The 15,810-nt window shown below is 47.2% G+C and overlaps 2 protein-coding genes across 3 annotated transcripts in view; both read left to right on the top strand.

Moving 5' to 3' along the window:
• Positions 1–7,358, top strand: part of MAU2 (MAU2 sister chromatid cohesion factor) — a gene marked incomplete at its 5' end in the record, with an annotated part of 33,930 nt that extends 26,572 nt beyond the window's left edge. The window contains 3 exons of the mRNA XM_083879856.1: positions 347–437; positions 2,468–2,595; positions 7,232–7,358. Of these exons, the coding sequence (XP_083735982.1) occupies positions 347–437; positions 2,468–2,595; positions 7,232–7,306 (294 nt within the window). The 3' untranslated portion in view covers positions 7,307–7,358. The remainder of the gene's footprint in view (positions 1–346; positions 438–2,467; positions 2,596–7,231) is intronic.
• A 6,274-nt stretch (positions 7,359–13,632) lies between these two features.
• Positions 13,633–15,810, top strand: part of GATAD2A (GATA zinc finger domain containing 2A) — a 58,322-nt gene continuing 56,144 nt past the window's right edge. For both annotated transcript variants that reach the window (XM_083879852.1, XM_083879853.1), the window contains exon 1: positions 13,633–13,728. The gene's annotated coding sequence lies outside the window, so the exon portion shown is untranslated. The remainder of the gene's footprint in view (positions 13,729–15,810) is intronic.

Below are 15,810 nucleotides of genomic sequence, written 5' to 3'. Positions count from 1 at the left end.
GTCAAAATAATGGAATTTTTCTGGGCAAAAGTCCCATTCCTGCTGCCTGATGCTGCTGGGAAACCACAGGGGAATTCCCAAATCCCTCCCCAATCCCAGAAAAAATCCTACAAAAAAATTTCCTGGAAAAATACCCCTGAAAATCCCAAAGAAAACTGCGATATGAATAGAAATAATGGGATTTTTTGACCTCCTGGTGCTGCTGGGTGACATTTTCTCTGTGCTGGGCAACCACAGGGTGAGCCCAAAAATCAAACAAAAATCCCTGGAAAAATTCCAAAGAAAATCCCAGAAAAAAATCCCCAAATTTTCCTTTTTTTCCCTGTTTTTTTTTTTTTTTTTGCAGGAAAGCAACAACATGGTGGTGCCGGCGATGCAGTTGGCCAGTAAAATCCCCGACATGTCGGTGCAGCTCTGGTCCTCGGCCCTGCTCAGGGGTAACACTGGGATTTCCCAAAAATAAATCTGGGAAAAGGGATTTTGGGGATGGGAATTACAGGGAAAATGTGGAGTTGATGCTGAGGGTGGGAGGTGAAGGAATGTCATGGAAAAATGGGAATTAAAGGGAAAAAAATGGGAATTAGAGGGAAAAAGAGGGAATTATAGGGGAAAAAAAAGGGAATTATAGGGGAAAAAAAAGGGAATTATAGGGGAAAAAAGGGAATTAAAGGGAAAAAAAAAGGGAATTATAGGGAAAATGGGAATTATAGGGGAAAATGGGAATTACGGGGGAAAAAAGGGAATTATAGGGAAAAATGGGAATTATAGGGGGAAAAAAAGGGAATTATAGGGAAAAAATGGGAATTAAAGGGGAAAAAAATGGGAATTACAGAGAAAATGTGGATTTGATCCCAAGGGTGGGAATGTGCAGCTCTGGGGGAATTTGGGATCTGGGAATATCCCAAAAAAATAGATCTGGGAAAGGCATTTTGGGGATGGGAATTACAGGGAAAAGGTGGAAAAGATTCCCAGGGTGGGGGGTCAGGGAATGGCGTGGAAAAATGGGAATTATAGGGAAAAAATGGGAATTATAGGGGGAAAAATGGGAATTACGGGGGGAAAAAGGGAATTATAGGGGAAAAAATGGGAATTATAGGGAAAAATGGGAATTATAGGGAAAAAATGGGAATTAAAGGGAAAAAAATGGGAATTATAGGGAAAAAAAATGGGAATTAAAGGGAAAAAAATGGGAATTACAGAGAAAATGTGGATTTGATCCCAAGGGTGGGAATGTGCAGCTCTGGGGGAATTTGGGATCTGGGAATATCCCAAAAAATAGATCTGGGAAAGGCATTTTGGGGATGGGAATTACAGGGAAAAGGTGGAAAAGATTCCCAGGGTGGGGGGTCAGGGAATGGCATGGGAATTATAGGGGAAAAATGGGAATTATAGGGAAAAAAGGGAATTATAGGGGAAAAATGAGAATTATAGGGGGAAAAAGGGAATTATAGGGGGAAAAAGGGAATTATAGGGAAAAAATGGGAATTATAGGGGAAAAATGAGAATTATAGGGGGAAAAAGGGAATTATAGGGAAAAAAATGGGAATTATAGGGGGAAAAAGGGAATTATAGGGGAAAAATGGGAATTACAGGGAAAGGAAATGGGAATTACAGGGAAAATGTGGATTTGATCCCAAGGTTGAAGGGTCAGGGAATATCCTGGAAAACTGGGAAGGAACCTTTGGAAAAATGGGAATTGCAGGGAAAGGAAATGGGAATTCCAGGGAAAATGTGGGGTTGATTCCAAGGGTTGGGAATGTGCAGCTCTGGGGGAATTTGGGATCAAGGATTATCCATAAAAATCTGGGAAAAAGTCTTTGGGAAAATGGGAATTCCAGGGAAAAGCTGGAGCTGATCCCGATGGCTCTGGGGTAATTTGGGGTCTGGGAATATCCCAAAAAATAGATCTGGGAAAAGGGATTTTGGGGATGGGAATTCCAGGGAAAATGTGGAGTTGATGCTGAGGGTGGGAGGTGGAGGAGTGTCATGGAAAAATGGGAAAAAAAGGGAATTATAGGGAAAAAAAGAGAATTATAGGGGAAAAATGGGAATTATAGGGAAAAAATGGGAATTGCAGGGAAAGGAAATGAGAATTCCAGGGAAAAGCTGGAGCTGATCCCGAGGGTGGGAATGTGCAGCTCTGGGGGAATTTGGGATCTGGGATCATCCATAAAAAAACCTCAGATCCCAAGGAATTCTTGGGAATTTTGGGATTTTATTCCCCTTTATCCCAAGGAATTTTTGGGATTTAATTCCCAAAATCCAAACCCAGGGCAGGATTGTTTTGGGCTGAATTCCGGGATTTTTTTGAGGCTGAATTTTGGGATTTTTTAGGTTTAATTTCAGGATTTTTTTGGTTTAATTTCAGGATTTTTTTCTGGGGTTTTTGGGCTGAATTTTGGTAATTTTTGGGCGAAATTTTGGGCTTTTTTTTGAGCTGATTTTTGGTATTTTTTTCCCTCCCCAGACCTGAACAAGGCGTGTGGCAATGCCATGGACGCTCACGAGGCCGCTCAGATGCACCAGAATTTCTCTCAGCAGCTGCTGCAGGATCACATCGAGGCCTGCAGCCTCCCCGAGCACAACCTCATCACGGTGAGAGCCCAAAATTAACCCAAAAATTCACATTTTCCAGCCTGCAGCCTCCCCGAGCACAACCTCATCACGGTCAGGGCCTGAAAACACTCAAAATTAACCCAAAATAACCCCAAAATTCCCCCAAAATTCTCCAAAATTACCCCAAAATCCACATTTTCCTGCCTGCAGCCTCCCCGAGCACAACCTCATCACGGTCAGGGCCTGAAAATACCCTAAATTAACCCAAAATTACCCCAAAATCCACCTTTTCCAGCTGCAGCCTCCCCAGGCACAACCTCATCACGGTGAGGGCCTGAAAATACCCCAAATTCCCCCAAAAAACCCCAAAATTACCCGAAAAATCCTCCTTTTCCTGCCTGCAGCCTCCCCGAGCACAACCTCAGCACGGTGAGGGCCTGAAAATACCCTAAATTAACCCAAAATAACCCCAAAATTACCCCAAAATTCTCCAAAATTACCCCAAAATCCACATTTTCCAGCCTGCAGCCTCCCCGAGCACAACCTCAGCACAGTGAGACCCCCAAAAAACCCCAAAATTCCCCCAAATTCCCCCAAATTCCCCCAAAATTCCCCCAAAATTCCACATTTTCCTGCAGGCAGCCTCCCTGAGCACAACCTCATCACAGTCAGGGCCCCAAAATTCCCCAAAATTACCCCAAATTCCCAAAAATTACTCCAAAAATCCTCCTTTTCCAGCAGGCAGCCTCAAAATTCCCCAAAATTCCCCCCAAATTCCCCAAAATTCCCCCCAAATTCCCCAAAATTCCCCCCAAATTCCCCAAAATTCCCCCAAAATTCCCCAAAATTACCCCAAATTCCCCCCAAAAACCCCAAAATTACCCCAAAAATCCTCCTTTTCCAGCTGCAGCCTCCCCGAGCACAACCTCATCATGGTGAGACCCCCAAAATTCCCCCAAAAACCCCCAAAATTAACCCAAAAATTCACATTTTCCAACTTGCAGCCTCCCCGAGCACAACCTCAGCACGGTGAGAGCCTGAAATCCCCCAAAATTAACCCAAAAATTCACATTTTCCAACTTGCAGCCTCCCCGAGCACAACCTCAGCACGGTCAGGGCACAAAATTCCCCAAAATTACTCAAAATTACCCCAAAATTACCCCAAAATTACCCCAAAATCCACCTTTTCCAGCCTGCAGCCTCCCCGAGCACAACCTCAGCACAGTCAGGGCCTGAAATTCCCCCAAATTCCCCCAAAAAACCCCAAAATTACCCAAAAAATTGACATTTTCCTGCAGGCAGCCTCCCCAAGCACAACCTCATCACGGTGAGGGCCCCAAAAATCTCCAAAATTCCTCCAAAATTTCCCCAAAATTCCACCTTTTCCAGCTGCAGCCTCCCTGAGCACAACCTCATCACGGTCAGGGCCTGAAATCCCCCAAAATTAACCCAAAATTACCTAAAATTACCCCAAATATCCCCAAAATTACCCCAAATCCACCTTTTCCAGCCTGCAGCCTCCCTGAGCACAACCTCAGCACAGTGAGACCCCCAAAAAACCCCAAAATTAACCCAAATTCCCCCAAAATTCCCCCAAATTTCCCCAAAATTCCACATTTTCCTGCAGGCAGCCTCCCTGAGCACAACCTCATCACAGTCAGGGCCCCAAAATTCCCCAAAATGACCCCAAATTCCCAAAAATTACTCCAAAAATCCTCCTTTTCCAGCAGGCAGCCTCAAAATTCCCCAAAATTCCCCCCAAATTCCCCAAAATTCCCCCAAAATTACCCAAAATTACCCCAAAATTCCACCTTTTCCAACCTGCAGCCTCCCCGAGCACAACCTCAGCACAGTCAGGGCCTGAAAAACCCCAAATTCCCCCCAAAAACCCCAAAATTACCCCAAAAATCCTCCTTTTCCAGCTGCAGCCTCCCCGAGCACAACCTCATCACGGTGAGACCCCCAAAAAACCCCAAAATTCCCCCCAAAACCCCCAAAATTAACCCAAAAATTCACATTTTCCAACTTGCAGCCTCCCCGAGCACAACCTCAGCACGGTCAGGGCCTGAAATTCCCCAAAATTAACTCAAAAAATCACATTTTCCTGCAGGCAGCCTCCCTGAGCACAACCTCAGCACGGTCAGGGCACAAAATTCCCCAAAATTACTCAAAATTACCCCAAAATTCCCCAAAATTACCCCAAAATCCACCTTTTCCAGCCTGCAGCCTCCCCGAGCACAACCTCAGCACAGTCAGGGCCTGAAATTCCCCCAAATTCCCCCAAAAAAACCCAAAATTACCCCAAAAATTGACATTTTCCTGCAGGCAGCCTCCCTGAGCACAACCTCAGCACGGTGAGGGCCTGAAATTCCCCAAAATTAACCCAAAATAACCCCAAAATTACCCCAAAATTCCCCAAAATTACCCCAAAATCCACCTTTTCCAGCCTGCAGCCTCCCCGAGCACAACCTCATCACGGTCAGGGCCTGAAAATACTCAAAATTAACCCAAAAATCTCCAAAATTAACCCAAAATTACCCCAAAATTCACCTTTTCCTGCAGGCAGCCTCCCTGAGCGCAACCTCAGCACAGTGAGACCCCCAAAAAACCCCAAAATTAACCCAAAAATCCACATTTTCCAGCCTGCAGCCTCCCCGAGCACAACCTCAGCACGGTGAGGGCCCCAAAAAACCCTAAATTAACCCAAAATTACCCAAAAATTCACATTTTCCAGCCTGCAGCCTCCCCGAGCACAACCTCAGCACGGTGAGGGCCCCAAAAAACCCCAAAATTAACCCAAATTCCCCCAAAATTCCCCCAAAATTCCCCCAAAATTCCACATTTTCCTGCAGGCAGCCTCCCTGAGCACAACCTCATCACAGTCAGGGCCCCAAAATTCCCCAAAATGACCCCAAATTCCCAAAAATTACTCCAAAAATCCTCCTTTTCCAGCAGGCAGCCTCAAAATTCCCCAAAATTCCCCCCAAATTCCCCAAAATTCCCCCAAATTCCCCCAAAATTACCCAAAATTACCCCAAAATTCCACCTTTTCCAGCTGCAGCCTCCCCGAGCACAACCTCAGCACAGTCAGGGCCTGAAATTCCCAAAAATTCCAAAAAATTCCCCCAAAATTCCACCTTTTCCAACCTGCAGCCTCCCCGAGCACAACCTCATCCTGGTCAGGGCCCGAAATCCCCCAAAATTAACCCAAAATTCCACGTTTTCCAAAGGGAAAATTCAGTTTTTATTCCCTGGTGCGGTTTTGGGTTGGTGGGGTTGGGGTTTGTTGTATCTAGGGCTTTTTTTTCCTGACTAAAATTGGATTTTTCCCACCCAAAATCGAATTTTTCCCACTCTAAAATGGAATTTTTCACCCCAAAATGAAATTTTCTGCCTCAAAATTGAATTTTCTTGCCCCGAGATTGGATTTTCCTGCCTAAAATTGCGTTTTTCCGCCACAAAATTTGAGTTTTCACACCCCAAAATTGGATTTTCCCACCTCAGAATTGAATCTCCTCCCCAGAATTGAGTTTTTCCACCCCAAAGTTGAATTTTACCACCCCAAAATTGGATTTTCCCACCACAAAATGGAATTTTCTGCCCAAAAATTGAATTTTCCTGCCCCAAGATTGAATTTTTCTGCCTCAAAATTGGATTTTTCCCACCTGCAACTGAATTTTTCCACCTCAAGATTGGACTTGCCCACTCAAAGTTGAATTTTCTATCCCAAAACTAAATTTTCCACTGGACAAAAAACCCTGGAAAAATCAAATCCCATCAGAATTCCTTGGTGGGATTTGGGAATCCCTGGGAATTCTGTGACCCCGAGGGAATTTTCACTTTGAAATCCCAAAAATCCCCTGGAAAATCAAATCCCAGCAAGATTTTGGTTGGAATTTGGGAATGTGGGGAACAGGGAGGATTTTCCTGGGAATTTTTTAATCCTGAGGGAATTTTGGCTTTGAAATTCCCAAGAAAAACCCTTGAAAAATCAAATCCTGGTGGGATTTTGGTTGGAATTTGGGAATTCCCTGGGAATTCCTCGATCCCAAGGGAATTTTCCCAGGATTTTCACTTTGAAATCCCAAAAATTCCCTTGGAGAATCCAATCCCAGGGGGATGAGGGGTTGGAATTTGGGATTTCTGTGATCCCAATGGAATTTTCCCAATTTTTCCCGAGATTTTGGCTTTGAAATTTCAAAAAAAAAACCTGGAAAGGCAAATCCCAATGGGATGAAGGGATGGAATTTTGGAATCCCTGGGAATTTCATGATCCTGAGGAATTTCCCCAGTTTTTCCAGGAATTTTCCCCAGGATTTTGCTTTGAAATTCCAAAAAAAAAAAACCTCTTGGAAAACCAAATTTCAGTGGGATTTTCACTTTGAAACTCCCCAAAAAACCCTGGAAAGGGAAATCCCAGCAGGATTTTGGTCGGAATTTGGGATTCCCTGGGAATTTCATGATCCTGAGGGAATTTTTCCCCAATTTCTCTCATGATTTTCACTTTAAATCCTAAAAAAAAAAAAAACCCTGGAAAATCGGATTTTCCTCAGAATTTGAGAATTTGGGAACAGGAAAATTTTCCCTGTGAATTTTTTACCCCCGAAGGATTTTTTTCCAGGAATTCTGATCTTTATTTTGATTTTTTTTCCCTTTTTTTTTTTTTTTTTTTCAGTGGACGGACGGACCCCCCCCAGTCCAATTCCAGGCCCAGAACGGCCCCACCACCAGCCTGGCCAGTCTCCTCTGAGCCCAAAACAACAAATTCCCAAAAAAAAAACCAGGAAAAACAACAGGAAAAACTTCAGGATCCACAGCAACAACAGCCTGGAAAAAAACCCCAAAGAAAAAGGTCAAAAATTGGGGAAAAAAGAGGAAAAAATGAGAAAAAAAGAGGAAAAATCGACGGAAAAAGTTCAAAAATTTGGGGAAAAAAAAGAGGAAAAATCCCAGAAAAAAACTTCAAAAATTTGGGGAAAAAGAGGAAAAAGGCCCACAAAAAACGTGGGAAAAAGGAGAAAAAAATCCCACCAAAAAAGTGTCAAAATTTGGGAAAAAAAAGAGGAAAAATCCCACAAAAAAGAGAAAAAATTGGGGAAAAAAGGAGGAAAAAAAATCCCACAAAAAAGAGAAAAAAATTGATGGAAAAACTTCAAAAATTGGGGAAAAGGAGGAAAAAAATCCCATTAAAAAGTGTCAAAAACTTGGGGGAAAAAAGAGAAAAAATTGACAGAAAAACTTCAAATTTTCCTCTGAAAATAAGAAAAAAAAAAAAAGGAATTTTCCAGAGTTGGGGAATTTCCAAGTGAATCCCAAAAATTTTGGGAATTCCCAGGAAAAAATTTGGAATTTTTTGAGGAGTGGGGAAGGGGAAAAAGTTGGGAAATATTTGGGGATAAAAAAGAAGAGGAGGAAATCAAGGATTGGAATTCCCTGGGGAAAAAAATCCAGGATTTTTTTGGATTTTTCTATGGAAAATTCTGGAATTTTGGGGGGATTTTCTTGAGGAAAAAAAATCCAGATTTTTTGGGGGATTTTCGGGGATTTTCCTGAGGAAAATTCCGAATTTTTTTAGGATTTTTTTTTTTTCTTGTGGAATTCCCTGTGGAAACTTTCCAGATTTTATGGGGGATTTTTTTGTGGAAAATTCCAGGAGTTTTTGGACTTTTTGGGGGATTTTTTGGGGGGATTTTCCTGTAGATTTCCCTGTGGAAAATTCCAGAAATTTTTGGGATTTTTGGGAGGATTTCCCAGTGGAAAAATTCCAAGATTTTTTTGGGAATTTTTGGAGATTTTCCTGAGGAAAAATTCCCAAATTTTGGGGGATTTTTTTTATTTTATTTTTCCTGTGAAATTCCCTGTATAAAATTCCAAATTTTTTTGGGAATTTTTTTGGATTTTCCTGAAGAAAAATTCCAGATTTTTGGGGGGATTTTTCTGTGTAAAATTCCAGAATTTTGGGGGTTTTTTTTTGGGATTTTTGGGACAAAACCATCCCAGGAATTTTGGAATCTCAAGATTTTTAAAAGTTAAAAATTTCTATTTTAAATCCTGGAAAAATTGGTGGAATTTTCTCATTTTTGGGGTTTTTTGGGGTTTTTTTTTGACAAAACCATTCCAAGAATTTTAGGATCTCAAGATTTTAATCCCAATGGAAAAACTGAGGAAATTTTCCCAATTTTGGGTTTTTTGGGGGGATTTTTGGGATCCCAATGGGACAAAACCATCCCAAGAATTTTGGGATCTTAAGAGTTTTAAAAATTCAAAATTTCAGTTTTAAATCCTGGAAAAATTGGGGGAATTTTCTCTTTTTTTTGTTGGTTTTTTTTTTTTTTTTGGGAAGCAAATTCCCATTTTTAATTTTTTTTATTATTTTAATTCCAAGCAACAAATTCCTTGGAATCTTTTTTTTCCCCTTGGAATTTTCCTTTTCATTGGGAAAAGGCTGAAAATCCCCAAAATCTCAGCCAGAAAATCCAATTTTTTTATTTTTTTTTTCTCTTCTAACCCCAGAATATTTTGGAATATTCTGGAATTTCAGACTAAACTCAGCTGTGGCTTGGAAATTTTTGGGATCAAATTCCCAAATTTTTGGGATGAAATTCCCAAATTTTGGGGTAAAATTCCCAAATTTTTGGGATAAAATTCCCAATTTTTGGGCTGGAAAAACCTGAGGATTTTCCAATCCTGGGGCAGGGACACTTCCACTATTCCAGGCTGGATTTGGGCAGCCAAATCCTGAAAATTTGGGGGTAAAAAAAATCAGGAAAATTTGGGAAAAATTGGGGAAAAAAATCCCAATTTTGGAGATCTGAACTTCGGGAATTTCCCAGGGAATTCCTGTAGGAAAAGAACTTTCCCAAACTTTTAAAAGATGCCGAGGAAGGAACAAAATTCCCAAAAAAAAATCCCAATTTTCCTTCAGTTTGTCATAAAAAAATCTCTTTTTTAGTGGCTGAACCAGCTGGAAAAATAAAATCCCTTTGGAATTTTGTGGGTGGGGTTGGGATTGGAGCTCTGAGCTTTTCCCCAAATCCAGAATTCCCAAAATTCCCGAAATTCCCGGCGGAAATTCCCGGGCCAATGTACAGAGCTTTTTACCATTGTATATTAAATTATTTAATAGCTTTTCTTGGGGCAGTTCTTCATTATTTTTATTATTTTTGTGGATTAGAAGGTGGGAAAGAGGAGCTGGAATTTTTTTGGAATTTATGGAGGGAAATGGGAAAAAATTCAGGGATTTTCTCCCAATTTTGTTGAGGTCTTTCGTCCTGAAATTATGGAATTCTTTGGGGAAAATGACCACAAAATCCTTTAAAAATGATCCCAAATCCCAATGGGAATGACCCCAAATTCCATTGGGGATGATCCCAAATCCCAATGGAACAATTCTGAGAGTTAAATCCCAGTGGGAATGATCCCAAATCCCTTTGGGGATGATCCCAAGGGTTAAATCCCACCAGGAATGATTCCAAATTCCAATGGGGATGATCCCAAATCCCAATGGAACAATTCTGAGAGTTAAATCCCAATGGGAACGATCCCAAATCCATTGAGGATGATTCCAAATCCCACCAGGAATGATTCCAAGGGTTAATTTCCAATGGAAATTATCCCAAATCCCAATGAGACGATTCTGAGGGTTAAATCCCAGTGGGAATGATCTCAAATCCCAATGGGAACAATCCCAAATCCCAATGGGAACGATCCCAAGGGTTAAATTCCAATGGAAATTATCCCAAATCCCAATGAGACGATTCTGAGGGTTAAATCCCAATGGGAATGATCCCAAATCCCTTTGGGGATGATCCCAAGGGTTAAATCCCACCAGGAACGATCCCAAATCCCAGTGGGAACGATCCTGAGAGTTAAATCCCAATGGGAACAATCCCAAATCCATTGGGGATGATCCCAAATCCCACCAGGAATGATCCCAAATCCCAATGGGAACGATCCCAAGGGTTAAATTCCAATGGAAATTATCCCAAATCCCAATGAGACGATTCTGAGGGTTAAATCCCAATGGGGATGATCCCAAATCCCAATGGGAATGATCCCAAGGGTTAAATCCCACCAGGAACGATCCCAAATCCCAGTGGGAACAATCCTGAGAGTTAAATCCCAATGGGAACGATCCCAAATTCCATTGAGGATGATCCCAAATCCCAATGGGAATGATGCTGAGCGTTAAATCCCAATGGGAACGATCCCAAATCTCAAGGGGAATGATCCCAAATCCATGTGCAAATGATCCCAAGGGTTATCCCAGCGGGAATGATCCCAGATCCCATCGGGAATGATCCCAAGGGTTAAATCCCACCAGGAATAATCCCAATGGAATGATTCTGAGGGTAAAGTCTCAATGGGAATAATCCTAAATCCCAGTGGGAATGATTCCAAATCCCATTGAGGATGATCTCAAATCCCTTTGGGGATGATCCCAAATCCCAATGGGAACGATCTTGAGGGTCCAATGGGAACGATCCCAAGGGTTAAATCCTAATGGGAATGATCCCAAATCCATGTGCAAATGATCCCAAGGGTTAAATCCCACCAGGAATGATCCCAGATCCCAATGGGAATAATCCCAAATCCCAATGGGGGAATAATCTCAATGGAATGATTCTAAATCCCACCAAGAATGATCCCAAATCCCAGTGGGAATGATCCCAAGGGTTAAATTCCAATGGAAATTATCCCAAATCCCAATGGAACAATTCTATGAGTTAAATCCCAATGGGAATGATCCCAAATCCCTTTGGGAATGATCCTGAGCATTAAATCTCAATGGGAACGATCCCAAATCTCAAGGGGAATGATCCCAAACCCATGTGCAAATGATCCCAAGGGTTATCCCAGTGGGAATGATCCCAGATCCCATCGGGAATGATCCCAAGGGTTAAAGCCCACCAGGAATGATCCCAGATCCCAATGGGAATAATCCCAAATCCCAATGGGGGAATAATCCCAATGGAATGATCCCAAGAGTTAAATCCCAATGGGAATGATCCTAAATCCCACCAGGAATGATCCTGAGGGTTAAATCCCACCAAGAATGATTCCAAATCCCAATGGGAATGATCCCAAGGGTTAAATTCCAATGGAAATTATCCCAAATCCCAATGAGACGATTCTGAGGGTTAAATCCCAATGGGAATGATCCCAAATCCCTTTGGGGATGATCCCAAAGGTTAAATCCCACCAGGAATGATTCCAAATTCCAATGGGGATGATCCCAAATCCCAGTGGAACAATTCGGAGAGTTAAATCTGAAGGGGAATGATCCCAAATCCCAATGGGAACGATCCTGAGGGTTAAATCCCAGTGGGCATGACCCCAAATTCCAGTGGGAATGATCTCAAATCCCAGCGGGGATGATCCTGAGGGTTAAATCCCAGTGGGGATGATCCCAAATCCCTCTGGGGATGACCCCAAGGGTTAAATTCCTGCGGGGACGATCCCGATCCCGCAGGAGCGGCCGGACCGGCCCGGGCGGTTCTGACCCACATCAGCCCGAGTCACCCCGGGGGCCCGACCCGGGACTGGGACCGGGACCTTATCCCTGACCCCAGAACCGGCACCGGGACCACATCCCTGACCCCTGGACCGGGAATGGGACCTGCCCCGGGACCTCGGCCCTGACCCTGGGACCGGGACCTGCCCCAGAACCGGGACCTGACCCAGAACCTCAGCCCTGACCCCAGGACCGGCACCTGACCCTGGGACCGGGATCTGCCCCCGGCACCGGCACCAGGCCCTCATCCCCGGCCCCCGGTACCGGCTGCTCCAGTGGGACTGGGACCAGGATCAGGACTGGAATCGGGACCAGCCCCTCCTGATCCCGGCACCGGCCCGGAGCGGGGCCTCATCTCCGTGCCCGGCACGGCCTGGAGCTGCTCCCGGTGCCGGCATCTCATCCCCGGGACCGGGACCTGCTGGAGCTGCTTCGGTACCGGGCCCTGCCTCAGCTTCGGTACCGGCCGGAACTGCGGCTTCGGGACCGATCCTGTCCCGGTACCGGCCGGAACTGCGGCTGCGGGACCGATCCTGTCCCGGTACCGGCCGGAACTGCGGCTCCGGGCCCAGCCCTGCCCCTGCCCCGGTACCGGGCCTTGTTTCTGTCCCAGGACCGGCTGGAGCTGCTCCGGGACCGGCCAGAGCTGCCCCGGTACCGGCTGGAGCCGCCCCGGCCCGGGCCCTGTCCCCGTTCCCGGTCCCGGTCTCTCCGGGCCTTTTCCCCCCCGGCCCCGTCCGGCCCAGCCGCGAGTCCCGGCGCTGCCCCGGCCCGGCCACAACCCCGCCCGCAGAGCCGGCTCCTCCAGGCCGCCGGTGCCTCCCCCGTTTCCTCCCGCCGCCCCCCCTATCCGCGGCCCCAGCGCGGCCTGCGCGGGCGGATAAGGGCGGCGGGCCGGCCCCTCCCCGGCCGCCATCACCTCAGCCGGCCCCGGGCGGAGCCAGCGCGGCCCGGCCCCGCCCCCGCACCGCCCCCTCCCCGCGGGCCGCGCTTTCATTGGCTCCCCTTAGCGACCCGCTGTCTTCTATTGGATAGTTTACCGATCAATCAAATCAAAGCCGCGCCTTTTTCCGCCCTCGCAGCAGGCACGAGCCGCGCACCACGGGGGCGTGCCGCTTATTGGCCAACACTCCCGTCAATCAAACCCAAAACACCACGCCTTTCCCCTCACCGCTTACTACGTGGGCGGGCCTACTTACTACCTCTTCGCGCCTATTGACTGCACGGCAGGCAACCCACCTTTCTATTGGCTGGCACCTCCGTCCATCATTAGTTTAAAGATTAAAAAAAAAACCCACCCAACGCAGCGCCCCAGGCCTGGGCAGGGGAGGGGGCGTGGCCGGGCGCGGGGGTGTCCCAAATCTGCCCGGCAACGGGGGGGGGTCCCCAACATGGGGAGGGGGCTCTATAGGGGAAGGGGGACACAAGGGGAGGGGAAGGGGAGAGAGAGGGGGAGGGCAGGGCGGGGGAGGGGCGGGAGGATGGGGGGGGCCGGGGATTGAGGGGGGGGCGGGTCCCCCTGCGCGCGCAGCCCCCCCCGCCCCCCCCCTCCTGTCAGTGGCCACCTGAGGGAGCCGCCTCCCCTCCCCCCACGGCCCCAGTCCGGGCCGGGCCCCGCTGAGGAGGAGGAGGAGGCGGCTCTGAGGGGGCTCCGGACAGTGAGTGACACCCCGCGCCTCGCCCGCTCCCCGGCCCTGCTGGGGGGACCCCCGCACACACCCCCCTCTCCTCACTCCCCCCCTCAGGGGGCAATCGGGCACCGAGAGCCGGGGCTTGTGTGTGAGGGGGGGTTGTGAGGGGGGAGAGAAGGGAACGGGGGGTTAAAATGCGGCCCCGCTGAGGGGGAACCCCGGCAAAGGGAAGGCGGGGAATTGGGGCTGAGCGCGGAGCGCCAAAGCGCCGGGGGGGGTTCGCTTGGCTTGGCTTTGCTTTGCTCGGTTCACGGCGGATGAAAGTGCGGCCGGGCGTGTGTGTGATAAAAGGGGGGGGCGGGTTAAGAACATAATATAATAATAATAATAAAAAAAAAAAAACTAAAAAGAGAAAAAAAAAAAAAAAAAAAGGTGGGTAAGTCCGAAAGGAGGGTGGGCACGGTGTGAGGGGGTGCCAGGGAGGAGCGGGAGTGCATCCTGGGAGTTGCCCGATAGGCACAGCCACCAGAGCATGTCAGCAAAGGCGGATTATTGGTGCCACAGCCTTGGCAGGGCGGGGGAGGGGAATGGGGGAGGGGACGGGCCACCTCCGGGGCCACCGGGGCCACCAGAGCACCGAGCGGCCCTCGGGGAGGGCACAGGCTGTGAGATCTGTGTCTGTGTGTCTGTGTGGGGTTGTGTGTCCCCCCGGTGTGTGTGTGTGTGTGTGTGTGTGTGAGGGGCACTCCGGAAACACGGAGAAAAAGTTTTTTTTTTTTTTTTGGGCAACGGGGCGGGGAAACGGCGGGGCTGGGCTGAGACTGAGAGAGGGGGAAAGGGACACTGAGAGAGAGAGATGGGGATGGGTGAGGGGAGAGGGGAGGGGGAAAGGGAGAGGGGAGGGGATGGTGAGGGGTGCGGGGGAAAGGTGAGGGGTTTGGGGAAAGTTGAGGGGTTTGGAGAGAACTCAGGGATGCAGGAAAAGTTGAAGGGGTGAAGGGAATACTGGGAAGTTTGGGGAGAACTGAGGGGTTTGGGGAGACTGAGGGGTGCAGGAAAAGTTGAGGGGTTTGGGGGAAGCTGAGAGGTTTGGGGAAAAAGTTGAGGGGTTTGGAAAGAACTGAGGGATGCAGGAAAAGTTGAGGGGTAGAGGGAATGCTGAGGGGTTTGGGGAGAACTGAGGGATGCAGGAAAAGTTAAGGGGTTTTGGGGAGAAAAGGGATGAAGGAAAAGCTGAGGGGTTCAGGGAAAAGTTGAGGGGTTTGGAGAGAGCTGAGGGATGCAGGAAAAGCTGAGGAGTGAAGGGAATACTGAGGGGTTTGGAGAGAACTGAGGGGTTTGGAGAGAACTGAGGGATGCAGGAAAAGTTGGGTGAAGGGAATGCTGAGAAGTTTGGGGAGAACTGAGGGGTTTGGGGAGAACTGAGGGATGCAGAAAAAGTTCAGGGGGTGAAGGTAATGATGAAAGGTTTAGGGAAAAGATGAGGAGTTTGGAAAGAACTCAGGGATGCAGGAAAAGTTGAGGGATTGAAGGGAGTGCTGAGGGGTTTGGAGGCAAAAAGGGAGGGGTGAAGGGAATACTGAGGGGTTTGGGGAGAGCTGAGTGGTGAAGGGAATACTGAGGGGTTTGGGGGGAAGAGTGAGGAGTACAGGAAAAGCTCAGGGGTTTGGAGAGAACTGAGGGATGCAGAAAAAGTTCAGGGGGTGAAGGGAATGCTCAGGGGTTTGGGGAAACAGGAGTGCAGGAAAAGTTTAGGGAGTTGGGGGAAAAAAGTGAGGGGTTTGAGGGGAAAAAATTAAGGGTTTGGAGAGAACAGGGATACAGGAAAAATTGAGGGGTTGAAGGGAAAGCTGAGGGGTTTGGGGATGACTGAGAGGTGCAGGAATAGTTGAGGGGTTGAAGGGAAAAACAGGGATGTAGGAAAAGCTGAGGGGTTTGGGGGAAAAGTGAGGGTTGAAGGGAATGATGAGAGGTTTGGAGAGAACTGAGGAGTGCAGGAAAAGTTGATGGGTTAAAAGGAAAGCTGATGGATTGGGGGGGAAAGCTGAGGGGTTTGGGGAAAAGTTAAAGCTAAAGGGAAAGTTGGGGGTTTTGGGGGGGAAAAAAGTG

The sequence above is a fragment of the Zosterops lateralis genome (genome assembly GCF_965231275.1).
Source record: "Zosterops lateralis genome assembly, chromosome: 29".
NCBI classification, from domain to species: domain Eukaryota; kingdom Metazoa; phylum Chordata; class Aves; order Passeriformes; family Zosteropidae; genus Zosterops; species Zosterops lateralis.
The sequence above is the reverse complement of the archived record's forward strand: the minus strand, read 5'-3'. Positions and strand labels throughout refer to the sequence as shown.